Source organism: Lissotriton vulgaris, chromosome 11, assembly GCF_964263255.1.
Source record: "Lissotriton vulgaris chromosome 11, aLisVul1.2, whole genome shotgun sequence".
Taxonomy (NCBI): Eukaryota; Metazoa; Chordata; class Amphibia; order Caudata; family Salamandridae; genus Lissotriton; species Lissotriton vulgaris.
Genome location: NC_141699.1, coordinates 1,009,637,182 through 1,009,652,123, shown reverse-complemented (window position 1 = coordinate 1,009,652,123; position 14,942 = coordinate 1,009,637,182). Strand labels below are relative to the sequence as shown.

The 14,942-nt window shown below is 45.4% G+C and overlaps 1 protein-coding gene across 1 annotated transcript in view; it reads right to left on the bottom strand.

The window, feature by feature from the left end:
• LOC147683931 (transient receptor potential cation channel subfamily V member 6-like) overlaps positions 1-14,942 on the bottom strand; it is a 176,561-nt gene that overhangs the window by 15,695 nt on the left and 145,924 nt on the right. Inside the window, exons 11-12 of the mRNA XM_086944922.1 lie at positions 10,554-10,620; positions 5,167-5,435 (exon numbers count right to left, since the gene is read on the bottom strand). Of these exons, the coding sequence (XP_086801048.1) occupies positions 5,167-5,435; positions 10,554-10,620 (336 nt within the window). The remainder of the gene's footprint in view (positions 1-5,166; positions 5,436-10,553; positions 10,621-14,942) is intronic.

Below are 14,942 nucleotides of genomic sequence, written 5' to 3'. Positions count from 1 at the left end.
CTACCCTAGTACCAACTAATTCTGGGCATCCAAACTGCCTTGATGCACCCCCAGCTGCACTTGGTCCAATGACACACGTTCCTCTCCCTTCCCCGTTAATCTCTGGAAAACAGCAGCATGCGGGAGTAGACCCGCACTTACTCTTCCACCGAAACCTCAAGAAAGTAGTCTAAAAAAATCCCCCCCTCGCCCCCAGCTACCACCAGAGGCGTCGCCATATGTGGTGGTGGTGCTTACAGGAGTACCACCTCTGGATAGTGTTAGCGGTGAAACCTTTCCCGAGTTAAAAAACAAAATCATTTTCTGGTTAAACAGGCCTAGACCCCTAATGGGTTCAGGGCAAGGGGAGATTTTATTTGCACGCAGAGTCAGTTGGTTGGGGACTAGGCCTAAAGATATTGGAGGCGACTGTGTAATCATTAATTTCAGGGATCCGGGTGTGGTTAAACACATATTAGGTAGTGGTGTGCCTGCAACTATGGGTCCAATACACACTTTCCATTTGGGGTACTTTTACCCACGATCCTTGGGTTCAACCAGGCCGGAGCAACCCTATTCTCTCTATGGTAGTCATGAACTAGAGCATAGTATCCCAGTGGGTAACAGATATAGGGCCCTGAGTAATGTGGATTGACTTTTATCGCCCCGGGCGTTGATACAATAGCCATGATCTCATCTGGGAGTCAGGTGGTGGGAGGCCTAAGTGGCGAGGCAGGGTCCATGTAACCGATTTCTAGTTCTATGGTGTCCACCTCATCGACCTTCCTACTCTCCCATAATTCTGGCCCTATGAGAGGTGGGCGGGTGTTGGACATATATCCACGTACCTTACCCACACCTCTTGTACCACTGCATCCTATGGAAGTTCCCCTAGCGCAAGCATCGCATCGCCGCTCATTGATCGGGTCTTGGAACATAGCAGACCTGGGGACGAAGTTGGATAATCCGGAGTGAGGAGAGCTGATGGATGGCTATGATCTATGCTTTTTCCAAGAAACCTGGCTCCTGTCTGCCCTGTAAGGGTAGGATTTGCGTCCTATCACATAGCGGCAGTGCAGGGACCCAGGGGAAGACCATCAGGAGGGTTGTGTACTTGGGTGGCAGTCCACCTGGGGTGTTCAGCCAAGGTAGTTGACTCCCAATGCCCAGATATCCTCTGTATCTTACTTACTTTCAAGGATGGCATGGTATTGGCAGTAATTAACATCTATCTCCGCCCCATCCCCCATCAGCTGGGATTATCCATTTTAGAGGCTCTGGAGGCACTTCTTCTCTCCTTCCCTTTGTCTTATCACAAAATTATTGGTGCGGATTTCAAATGCCACTTTGAACCGCTCATGGGGATCCCTTCTGTTACTTTGGAAGAGGATGAGACCTGGCTTATCCCGGAATGTTCCATGTACCCGGAAAAGCGCTTATTGCCCTTGGCGCTTGCGATCAATAACTTGTAACTTATTCTCTAAGGGTTTGCAATGGCAGACTCCTCCCAGATATCCCGGGTCTTTGTACTTTCAATAGACCAGGGAAAAGTACAACGATCGACTATATTCTGGTTAATGTGGAATTTTGGGCACAAGCAAAAGCTTTTTCTGTAATTTCTAGGGTCGATAGCGACCACAACTTACTGTCACTGGAATTGGTCAACTGCTTGGGATATCACAAAGCACAGGGAGAAGCGGAGCCCCCCAGTAATGTGAATTTGCTCCAATTGGCGGGAGGCAGATGCGGTAGGTGGGCGAAGGTGGCGTTAGAGCCAGACTCGATAGCTGAGATATATAATCACGTAGTAGGTGCTTTTGTAGTGGTCAGTAACTTGTTGAGTTCCAATTCTGAGCCCTCTTATCTCCTGGCCCTGCAACGCACTCATAATACGCTCCTTAGCTCACTGGCTGATTTTTTCTATTCCACCAAGACCGCTAGGTCTAGGGTAACCAAGTATGATCATTGGTTCAACAAAAACTGTCGGCGGCGAAAATTGCCTTGGTAAAGGAGGTGAAACGGGGGTCACTTTCGAGCATCAGAAATGCTAGGCAAACCTATAAAAATCTGACTAGAGAGACCAGGTCTGAGTGGGAGGCTGACAGATGGGAAAAAGTTAGAGCAGCGCTTGATGCCCACGACTATAGGTGCTTCTGGAATATGGTCCGTGAGGGACTGGCGGCAGGGACGCCTGCTATTACGCCGAACCTTAGTGAAGACGTTTGGCTTGCCCACTTTAAGCCCCTTTATTCACTTAGCCCCTTGGATCCTCCTGTCGATGCATCCCCCCAACCAAGTATACCCGAACCAGCCTACTTGAAGGGTACGGAACTTGATAGTTACCCTGCACATTTTTGGAAGTTAAGGTGGCACTTAAAAGCTTGGCTGTGGGGAAAGCACCGGGTCTTGATAGGATTCCCGGCGATCTCTACCGGAGTGAGCAGAGGGTGTGGGTTCCCTACATCTGCAAATTTTTTAATGCCATTATGCAGGGTCTGGATATTCTCCCGACATGGCTAGGAGCAGAAATCATACCCATTTATAAGAAAGCTTCCCCTCTGGACTCTGTCAACTACCGCCCCATCAGCTTGATCGACGTCCTCCAGAAACTCTTTGCCCGTGTCCTCCTAACTAGGCTGCAGAGTTGGATGGACGACCACCACATCCTAACCTCCCTACAGGCAGGATTTCGGGCTAAGGTCTCTACGATCGACCAACTGTTCAGGTTACAGTTGATATACTGGAGGACAGTTAGCCTAGGGGCTGGCAGTCTGTTCTTGATCTTTGTGGACCTCCGGTCCGCATTTGACCTGGTCCAGAGGGACAAGCTTTGGGCAATACTACTTGAGATGGGTACCCCAGCCTACCTGTGCGAGTTATTCAAACGTATGCACCAGGGAACGTACGCAAGGATGAGGTTTGGGAGGGGTGGGGAGCTGTCGGCTCCGTTCCCGGTGGAAAAGGGAGTGAGGCAGGGGTGCGTTCTAGCCCCCACGCTCTTCTCACTGTTCCTCAATGGCTTGATTGCACACTTACTGGGAGCTAGAGACCTGGACTCCCCCAGTCTAGCTGGGCGGAAAATACCGGCCCTAATGTTCGCTGACGATACCCTCCTATTGTCAAAGTCATCTGGGGGTATCCAGCGAACATTGGAAGCCTTCTGCCGCTTCTGCAGACTGAGGAATTTAGAGATTAATGGGGCATATTACCAACAACTAGCGATCATTTTTGTCTCTAACTTGTTTAGAGACAAAAATTATCGCCGCACATCGGCGATTTTTATCGCAGATAAACCTTGCTATTAACAAGGTTTATCGCAAATGCGATAAAAAACGGCCGAAATGCATGAATATCGCTGAAAAGTCAGCGATATTCATGCATTATCGAGCAAATGCTCTTAGCCATGTTATCCACCTCCCATTGGATAACATGGCTAAGAACTGCTCAGGGCAGGTGTTAGCTTTTGGAGATATTCGCGCTTAGCGCGAATATCTCCAAAAGTTGGTAATAGGAGATAGCGATGTTAGGGACTGTTTCCAGTCGCTAACATCTTGGCACGCCCACTTTGCATGTCATTAGTGATAAATATCACTGACATGCAAAGCAAGGCCCAAGATGGTCGCTATCTCCTATTAGCTGTCACTAACTGGTGTTAGCGACAGCTTGGTAATAGGGAGATAATTTTATCTCCGCTTTCTTGGCTTTTAAAGCCAAAAAAGCGGAGATAAACCCCCTTGATAATATGCCCCAATGTTTCTAAAACTAAGTACATGGTCTACAACTTGAGACAACATAATTGTCCCCACCAGCACTTGGATGGGATGGCCCTGGACCGAGTGTCCACATTTGATTACCTGGGGGTTACCCTAAATGACAGAATGGACTGGAGCTCTCACATGGCCAAGGCCAATTTGAAGTTGGCCTAATCCTCAGGTGGTATCCTAAAGGTTTTTAATGAGACCTCCCTTAAATTGGTGGGACCGCCTTTTGAAATCTATAAAGCCCAGACAAGAGTGGGTGCGTTCTTTGGTGCGGATCTATGGGGGCATGTTAGCGCTGCCCCGCTATCTCTCACTGAGAATAGTTTCCTCAGGCGCCTTCTGAGACTTCCCCGGAGCACCCCACTAACTCCCCTTAGGCTGGATTAGGTCTAGTCCCTATCCAGGAAATTGTCTTGAACCATCCGTTATTATACTGGAGACGACTCTGGTCAGGGGGCGTGGGGAAGATCCCTTGGCTAAAGCACATTAAACACCTCTCCCAGGCTCTCGGCATGGGGGACCTGTGGTCGTCCCCAGAGGTGGCTTGCCCCCTACTCTCCAAAAAATCCCTGAGTTTGGCACTAAAACAGCACCGTACTGCTCTTAACCTATCAAACTCTTCTATGGGCAGGCTGACTAATAACTTTCTAGATATTAAGGCCCTTCGTAAATTCGAGAAATTTCTGGATGACTTCCAGTCCCCCCTGGCTAGGAAACTTTACATCCAGTTTAGGCACAGCTCATTGCCCCTTAGGGGCCTCACTTATAAATGGTCAAAAGCCTCACCACAAGCGAGCTCTTGCCCAGGCTGTGCGGGCTGCAGAGAGTCGGATCAGCACTTACTGCTCTTTTGCCCTTCGTACTCAAGGGCGAGAGCCAAGTGGATCACCCAACTCTGTAAGTCCAGGGGTTTAAGGGACTACAGGGAGGTTTTTAGGATACTCAAAGTTGATACCACACCTTTGACAATGTTCGCAACAGCAAGTTTCCTTCTGTCTATGTGGTATTCTAGGTGTGCAATATTAAAAAATTTAAATTTATTGACTACTGCCCCTGTATGTTGACTGTTGCTGTGAGGGTTCACATTAACAAACTGTTTGGGATGCCCTACTGTGAGTCTCATTGTATTGTATATTGAGCCATTGACATCTGTTCTATTTTAATCCTTTTAACATTTGTATGACTTAGTATCCCTGAGGATTTTTAGTATTGTAAATACTTTTATTTTACTTGTATATCTGTAAATATGTCTTTTTATGGTTGCTAACCGATAATAAAAGCTTTTTGACTGACTGACTGTTTTCTTGCCTGGGTTTTTGGGTTTCTAATTATTGCTCTTTTCCTAGTAGAAATTAGCTCAACTAGTACAATTATTTTCTCCCTGCTGTTCTTCACTATGAATGTTCTACTACCAGGCCTTTCGTACCTGAGTTTTCCATAACTCCTCCCTTTCTTCCGCCACTCTCCAGTATGTGTCATCCATCATTGCAATGAGGATGTTCAGTAGCAGCAGGTAGACTAGTATCATGTAGAGGCTGTACACGATGTAGGTAATGATCGGGGAAGCGACGTCACTGGGCACAGGCAGATCAATCAGGCCCATCATCAGTTCAACCACGGTGTACAAGGTCATCGAGTAGTTCTCAAAGTACAAGTACTGCGATTGGTCCAGTGTCTGAAATATCACATAAAAGGCTGTTGGGAGAAAAGAAACAAGTAAAGAAGATGGAAAGAGCAAATAAACAAAATAACCACTGCTAAGCACTGACTTAAAAAAAATCAGTTAGTCAACATCCTCAAAAGTAGCAAAAACAAGTACTCCATTATAAGTGCATGCGATTACTAGGACCCTCTCATTTCTATTAATCTCCATAAAATCACATGCAAGGACAGGCATTCTGTATGTCACAAGTCATTTAAAAGTGAAAGGAGCACACTCGAATTAGCACCATTACAAAATGCTGGTAATTGATGCATTCCTTTAAAAGCGCCAGGATTCATTCATGGAAAGGAGGATGGGCACTTTCACGTTCTGTCCACTTGTTTATAAAGGAAAGAGTACAAAGTGAGAGCTCTTTCTAGGTTAGTTCATTAGCTCAAAATGTAGTGAACACTTGTATGTTCATTTGTTCCTTCCTTCATATACATAAAGTGGTACAAAATATTTGTTGCTGCCACAATCAAAAGCAAGCATTGGTAAAGCCAGCCTTTTGGCTTTCAATGCTTGTATTACATGGTCAGGTTTTTGCAAAACGTTATTTTTGGAAAAACTAAAGAAACTGCCTCAAAAAAGATTTTTTTAAATCTCGAAAAGCACACATTGCCACAGCAGTCCCTGGCATCAAAGGGAACTACTTTGTGTGTGGATGTGCTTCTTGTGAAAGGCAAGTATGCCCTCACTCACAGTCAAGTTAGTCAGTGGTTGATTGGGATTGACCCTTTGCCCACACTGTATAGTGTGTTGACGAAAAATGTGAATGACACAATAACAGACCAATGGACTCCGGCAACGCACTCTACGCAGGAATCCCAGCCAAACACCTGCGTCGACTACAACGCATCCAAAACACCTCCGCCCGACTGATCCTCAACATCCCCCCCACAGCCACATCAACCCCCACCTGAGAGACCTACACTGGCTCCCCGTCGACTAAAGGATCACCTTCAAGCTCCTCACCCAAGCACACAAGGCACTCCACAACGCCGGGCCAGACTACCTGAACAGCAGACTCAGCTTCTACACCCCCACCCTCCAGCTCTGCTCCGCCAGCCGCGCGCTCGCCGCTGTTCTCCGCATCCAACGAAAGACCTCCGGTGGCAGATCCTTCTCCGACCTCGCCACCAAGACCTGGAACACCCTCCCGACCCACCTACGGCAGACCCAAGACCTTCTCACCTTCAGAAGACTCCTCAAGACCTGGCTCTTCGAGCAGTAGCAGCCCCCCCCCCAGCGCCTTGAGACCCTCACGGGTAAGTAGTGCGCTATACAAGTACTCTGATTGATTGATTGATTAATTGATTGATGGATGAAGAGTGCTGGTTGACAGCCGCTCTAGGCAAGAAAATTGTACATATATGTTTAGTAAAATCAAAAGATCATGGCTAACGCCAGATCAAAAAAACCTTGGCTTTTTGAGAAAAACAAACATTAGACACAGACTATTCTCACTCACGAATACTTAGGCAGTTAAGGTATGCTATTTTTCTATAAAGCACTTTACACCCAGGTGGGTTTTATGGCACTGATAGACAATAAGAGTAATAAGAAGCTGAAACAGGCAAAAAATAATTGCAACAGAGGTCAAATGAAAAGTTTGTAGGTCTAAGTGAGATGGGAGCTCAGGCAAATTGTTCCAGATACCGAAGACAAGCACAAGTAAAGTTACCCAATTCATTCAAGTGTTCTGAAACCACAGATAACAAGCATTTGCAACGCAATCGATCTCGCCTTTGGGACCTTATATGTATTTAACCATGCTGCACATTAGCCTGGGTGCTGAAACAATTACTGTTCTTTAACATGGAGGGAAAGTAAGCACCAAACTGCGTGACACGCCAGGTATGAGAACACATGGAGAAAAATATTGCCTTTCAGCTGGAAATAGTATAGTCCAAAGCTCTGTTTTTAATATAAAATCAGGGCCTTCAGTGGTCATATCACTGAAAGTACAAGATTTGAAAAATATATTATTGTTTACGGGTGCTCATGGAAGGCAATTTCTATGGACTGGAATCTAGAGAATGCTAAAGTTATTCTGGTATTTTACTGACATTTGCTGGTTGTTTTCTATCAAGAAAGTTAAATAGAGACAGTTGCCAGAAAAATTAAAAAATGAAAGTCCCTCAGCAGAAAGCAATTCTGGTGTTTTACTGCCCTCTACTGGTCGTTTTCTCTCAAGACAGTTAAATAGAGGCAGTTGAACAGAAAAAAAGTACCTAAGCGGAAGCAGACAAGTCCTAGGGTTGATCTCCAGAGCCCACAAAGTACATACACATATAAGTATATACTAAAGTATATACAAGAGGTCTCGAATGCTCAACCTAAAAACTGAGTTATGTGGGCTGCTGAGCAAGAGCACACCAAGGATGGTAGGTGTGGCACCAACAAGTCAGAAAGGCTCAGATTACACCGAATACTGACCACTGGGGGGAAGCATTTTGCTTTCCAGTGACGTGAAAAGAACAGTTGTCTTTACCCAGTCTGAGATGTCCAACAATAAGCAATCTTAAATGTTTCTTTGTTTATGACGACAACTTGGGTTTTAAGACGTATTGTGACATCATTCACCGAATGGCCCCTTTAACCCCTTCCATGCTGATGACGGTCCCCAGCCATCATGCATCACGGTGCTCATGTGCTGATGACGGCTGTGGGCCGTCATGAACCCGCCCACTCTTTAAAACGGCCGCACGGGCGCAGAATCGCGGCCGCGCCCAAGGGGTTAAATGTCACATAGGCAATTCAGATAACCTTAAAAAAAAAGTGTGTTATTATCTTAGAGTCCCATATCCGACAGTGCATAATGCCTCAGAATTTTCCCTTCTATGTTAAAGGCCAGGTAAATGTAGAAAAATAAACTCTGAGGTGAACATGATGTAGGACAGTGTTTACATTGTGCTCCATTAGAGTTCCATGTTATACACATTTTAGATAGGTTACATACAAGAGGGTGACTCAGCAATCATTAAAGAAGGTGGCCTGAACATGTGCAAGGTCTCTCTCGAGAGACACACTGAGAATGTGGCTGCATAAAGTCCAGAGAGGACATGGTAGCTTGAGGCACACAAGTAAGTCCACAGATGATTGCAGTATTGACTCAATGTTTATGTCCAAGCTGTTCCTTTGATTGTTGACCACACTGTCTCATGTGTTTGATTATGTAAATAACTAATATGAAGTATTTGAACTAAAAAAATAATAATTTGACAACAGGTTGTAGCTACGCTGCTTTTTCCATTTCCATCCTCAAAATGATTTTTGGGGATAAAACAGTGCTCAGCCCCTTTGCCGCTTATTGAAAAATTACCTACACAAATAGCACGTAGATGGCTTTAGTGTGGTAATCGTTCGCCAGTAAGAACACACACAAAATTGGTGTCTGGTCACTATGCAGCTGAAAAGTCACTTCAGTTGAACCAAGTAAATTGTGAGATGCTCAGTTCTTGGACATTGTGTTAGCATTTTCAGCTGGAAAAAAACACATCCTGGCATGCTTGTGTGGGCTTCTCAGTCTTAAAACCTTCAAGAGAAGTGTACTGTACATGGCCTTCCCACATTTGGCAGAAGGGATGATTGCACAATATCTATCAAGAATACACCTTGCAAATGGAGAAGGTGCTGCCTAACTGCTAAGTTTGAAACTGGGGAACTAGGTTTGAGTCCCTGCATTGACTCAACATACTGGCATATTTGACAAATCACCTAAGGACAGATTCATCAATCAATCAATCAATCAATCATTTGTTAAGCACACTACATACCCACGAGGGTCTCAAGGTGCTGGGGGGGGCGCTACTGATCGAACAGCCAGGTCTTGAGTATCCTCCTGAAGGTCAGCAGGTCTTGGGTCTGTCGTAGTCTCAGTGGGAGGGTGTTCCATGTCTTGGCGGATCTCCCACCGGTGGTTGTTCTTCAGATGCGCGGGACGGTGGCGAGTGAGAGGTCGCTGGAGCGTAGCTGGCGGTTTATCAAGTTTTTGCACCTCCCTTGCGCCGCACTAGGGGGACGCAAAACCTAAGTGAGATTTACCAAGCCACGCAAGACCACCTTGAGTGGCCCTGCTTGGCTTGATAAATCTGGGTTAACGCTAGGCCGAGCAAATCGCTGCCTTGCGTTTCTCTGCCAGAGGAACACGTTCCATGGATGGAGCATGGGTGTTGCCACGCACCCACCCACGGGTTTTGGCGCATTCACAGATTTACAATTAGTGGTAGACATTGGAATGCACCAAAATGCTATGACTTCCCAGCTGAGGCTTACAAAGAGAAATATCTTTATTTCTCCTTGTTTTTCCTTTTTCTACGTGTCCTGCATTCGCGGCACACATAGACAGAGGAAAATGCCTCCCACGTGTCCCTTCCTGCACAAAAACAATTCTGCCTACAAGCAGGCACCCTTGAAGCATGACGCAAGGGTGCCTGCTCTTGACTTTATTGCGGCTTGCTTTATCCTTTTATGGGGTATTTTCATATGAACATTATATACATTTAAGTCACACAATTGATAATATGATTTTTAAAAAGACACCATTAAGTAAGCATTACTAGTAACACTAAAAGCAGGAGTTCTACTTGTCCTTACAGCAAATATTCACAATTAATAAAGATCGAAGCATAAAAAGTAGACAACTGAAAAAGCTACTTGAATTAACATGTTATGCAATGTCATAAACTTGTTGGATAAAACATGCAAACCCACACAGAGGCATTGAAGCCTTTGATCGTTCAGATTGATTATTACAGAGCGGAATTTGAAGAACCTACATATAAAAAGTATTTGGATAAAAACATAAGCCTAGATTAGTTAAGCGTTGTGCGGCATTGCACAATTCTATGCTGAAACCGGAAGTCTTTTTAATTTGATGAGCTGAGCACCACCTAGAGCCCTTGAAAGATTTTAGTCAAAAACACCAATAATCTATTTAGAAAACATTCATTCAGTGGATGACACGTCTTTACAATGGCAAAAGAGAGGAACCTTCAAGTTAAAGATTTTTTTTTTGCTAATTTTTTTTCTTTAATTTGTTTTGTTATAATAGTTTGGGAGTTGTTTTAGACCAACAAAATACATCTTTAATTGAACATAACACTTACCAGACGCAAAACCAATGACGCATATGAACACTAAAGTACACCATTGCAAAAGATCAGCAAAGATGATCTATAGAAAATAGGAACATAAAAAAATATATAGATTAGTTGTATTCTGTCAAATAATCAATGATATTCAGAGGCCACTTACAAGCAAGTACTCCTGAAAAGTGAATTCCACTTGAGCAAGTGCACTTAAAACATTTTCCAGTACAAAGACATCATCAAGGTTTGGTAAAACAATAGGCCATGCATTCATATGAGTTAAAGGGCTTGGTAATTGATGGGTGAGATTTTGTGTGTTTGTGGGGGGCTTAATGGTTGTGCGATTCACTGAATGCTGGTGGTTTGTGAGTTGGTACATGTGGGTGATGGTGACAACACGGAGAGGGAAGCTTTGTTCACTGATTCAGAGTGTATACTGGGATCGCAAACCAGCCCTGGCAACTATGTCCGACCGCCCTCGAGGGAGGGGGCGGGGGGTGCCATGTGGCGGGAAGACTGCTGCTGTGTTTTGGTTACAAGGGGCCAATTTTGTAGCACTGCTGCAAAACTGGCCCCCAGCAACAAAAACGGACCCCCACTGGATCAAAACCGGCACCCACCGTTCCGGCCCACCGGGGAAATGCCTGGTGCCCGCTACGGCGAGACCCGCCCTGTGTATGCTGTCTGCAACTCATCTAAAACTCATGTTTTAGCTGACAGGAACGAGTAAAAAAAAAAAAGGTGCATAGCTTTATTCTGCACCTCTTGGTGCTTTCAGGGTCATCATCATGAATGGGTGGGTAGGTGAAGGGCAGACCTGTGCCTCTGTCCCTAAGACACTGAAATGTTTAAAAGGTACACACACAACTCTGCACAGTACTTTATTCATGAATCATTATGTAAATGTAAGTGTACTTGTAAAGCGCACTGCGACTCCATGGAGTATCCTGGCGCTGAAGACCCCGTCCTGGTTTTCCCTGTGAGATGGTCCCTTTCGGGGTATCTCCAAGGTGAAACCAGGCATCCCCAGCGTCTGTGGGGTCCGTTGTAGAGATGAGGCAAGCTTAATGCCCAGAGTTGCCGAGTGTGTTCCCTGGTTAGGGTAGGCACCAAGGCGAGAATTATCGAGTCCGTTTTGACCCTGGTCCACGACCCTGCTGCGTCGGGAATTGAACCCTGGTCCCAGGCCGTTCTCTGCTTACAGGTCTGCCGCCTCTAACCAGTGAGCCACACCACTCCACTTTTATACAAGAATGAGAAATGCCAATAGGTTTAGCTTTGAATGTATGGTAATGTGAAGCATTACAAGTAGATAGTATGGGAATGGATATGTATTGTATTGAAGTAAATACTTGAAAACATAATATTGGTGTAGGTTAAAAGGTCAAAGGACAATTGCACTGTCAAGCCAGACCTAAAAATTCTGTAAGGTAATGACTCTCCTCCTTCTCTCTGAGCTGCTGCCAGAGAAAAAGACCATGAAGTACCTAGTTTTTCTAAGACACTTTAACAGCATTGCAGTGTCTAATGTGTGCCCCTGAAAGTTCAAGTTCAGGCAGCTTGATAAATAAATAATATGATCACACCTGTGTGGAGGGTAAGCATGTTTTTGTGGAAGTGCAAAACTTCTGCTTAATCAAAACATGTGCTCCTGGCTCCCAACATGTGGGCAGAGCCATATATCCTCTCCTGGTGATTCTGACAGTACTGTCTGGCAACAGCTGCTTTGTCAGGCCAGACCAAAAATGTAAATGGCCTATTGGTTCTTTTGGGTAGGGATTCTAGTGAGCCAGCCCATTGATACAGCTGAACATTTTAGGCAATATTAACCTTAAAAGGATGTTAAAATGTACCCTAACAATAGAATAGAGCATGCTTTAAAACATTTTTAGGAATATGTGCATTTCTTAAATATATAAAAACAAACGGGCAGCTTTTTATTCAGCAGAAAGCTCCCATTTTCATTTGCTTACATGACTAGGCCTCAGTTTGTCTTTCCTCCTTTCTCTCGCTTCTCATTCCCTTTAAATCAATAATTCCTTCTAGTATTTAACTGTAGTACGTGTCATTGTCAGTGAATGTGCTCTTTCAGGAAAATGTATTTCTTTCTTTCCCCACACCATATGATTTAATCGTATTAAATCAAGTCAACTGCTAATGTGCTATAATAAATACAAGTGTTTAATATCATTAAGACTTGTTGAAGAAAACTTTTCATATGATCTAACCAGAACATTGCGAATAGAAAATGTGGGTCCTTGAATACCAGAATAGGCTTATTGAAGGTTCTCGTGAGACCCTTCTCCAAAAGTATCTACAGTGTAAAGCTTTAAGCAGTCACCAGATAACTATGTCAACTCGCATGCTTTCGGTGGGAACTGAGAGAAGAGGCAACGGACCATCGGAAGATCCTTCTTCATTGTCTTGAAATGACTTGGGCACCAGTTTTTGCAACATATGTTATGTGCTTTCTATATAGTACGGGCTCCTAGCTAGAAAGTTAATGCATTCTATGCACACCTACCCTGCAATGCACTTTAGCACCCTGTTGTGCTTGCTTGAGTTACTGTAAACTACTGCTAACAGTGATTTTCTTGTGTTCCTTACCCTTCGTGAGGAGTCTTTTTATCTTTATGCTAAATCATAGCTAATGCTGTGATTCATTTCCTTATAACTTGGATTAACGGTTACTACTGCAACTGTTGGGGAACTCTGATGAGTTTTCCAGAACTGTTCTTAATGAGGAGTTTGCTGTTGTGCAACTATTCGCTTGATGCTCAAACACCCTTGATCTTTTCCAAAAGAAACTCTTCATGGGTTTCATTCTAGGTTAGGGACTTTTAGATTAAGGTAGGGACTATTTCCTTTATGGAACATCCTGTTATTTTCCAAGCTACCTCTAACCAAATTTTTCTTGGTATTTCCGTAACTGGATATATTAGACTAATCTGAATTAAATGACAACAACTATTGCTAACCCCTTCATAATAATTAAAGCTTTTAAAACGTTACCTCTAAACTGCTGTAAGATGATGAATTTTGATTTGTCCTCCATTCTAACACAGTGGCAAAGATTTGTCGACCAAGGGAGAGAGTTGGCAAGGAATTGGAGATCTCTATCGTAAGTTAAGGGTTAAACTGTTTATAAATTTCCAAGCTATCACCATCAATTACCTTAGCAAAGATTGATGATGGGACTTGACTCTGGGTCCATGCTAAGACTCTTTACTTCTAGCTTCAATCTACAGTTTTCTGAACGTAAACAACTGTAATCACTTGAAAGAAATTGTGATAGAGGTGGTGGGTGGAACGATACTTAAGCAGCAACCACAATCCATGTCAGGGTGAAGTCACAAACAAACACTCGCAGTCTCATTTTGCCGTCACTGAGGGAGTTGATTCTACATTGCCTCTTCCTGCCATTGGGACCATCGTTGCCCTTGTTTGTTTGAACTACTGCTGACGCGGGAATCCGGGACTGCGAGGCCCACAGGTCAGCGCGCAGGAAACATCACGTGCACCTGCTGCCTCTTCCCGTGACCCCTCCCTGCCCAGCCTGTTGCTTGTAGCCTGCTACAGTTTAAAAGACGACTCGCGGCCCCCGCTCCGCGGGCGCCGCTCGCAGTCTCATTTTGCCGTCACTGAGGGAGTCGATTCTACATTGCCTCTTCCTGCCATTGGGACCATCGTTGCCCTTGTTTGTTTGAACTACTGCTGACGCGGGAATCCGGGACTGCGAGGCCCACAGGTCAGCGCGCAGGAAACATCACGTGCACCTGCTGCCTCTTCCCGTGACCCCTCCCTGCCCAGCCTGTTGCTTGTAGCCTGCTGCAGTTTAAAAGACGACTCGCGGCCCCCGCTCCGCGGGCGCCGCTCGCAGTCTCATTTTGCCGTCACTTAGGGAGTCGATTCTACATTGCCTCTTCCTGCCATTGGGACCATCGTTGCCCTTGTTTGTTTGAACTACTGCTGACTCGGGGGTCCGGGACTGCGAGGCCCACAGGTCAGCGCGCAGGAAACATCATGCGCACCTGCTGCCTCTTCCCGAGACCCCTCCCTGCCGAGCCTGTTGCTTGTAGCCTGCTGCAGTTTAAAAGACGACTCGCGGCCCCCGCTCCGCGGGAGCCGCTCGCTGTCTCATTTTGCCGTCACTGAGGGAGTTGATTCTACATTGCCTCTTCCTGCCATTGGGACCATCGTTGCCCTTGTTTGTTTGAACTACTGTTGACTCGGGGGTCCGGGACTGCGAGGCCCACAGGTCAGCGCGCAGGAAACATCACGCGCACCTGCTGCCTCTTCCCGTGACCCCTCCTCCCTTGTGTATTAGAGGCCGGCACACCACGCGAGACGCGTGCGGGACGGAGCACGGGGCGCGGGTAGATGCTAAGACTCTTTACTTCTAGCTTC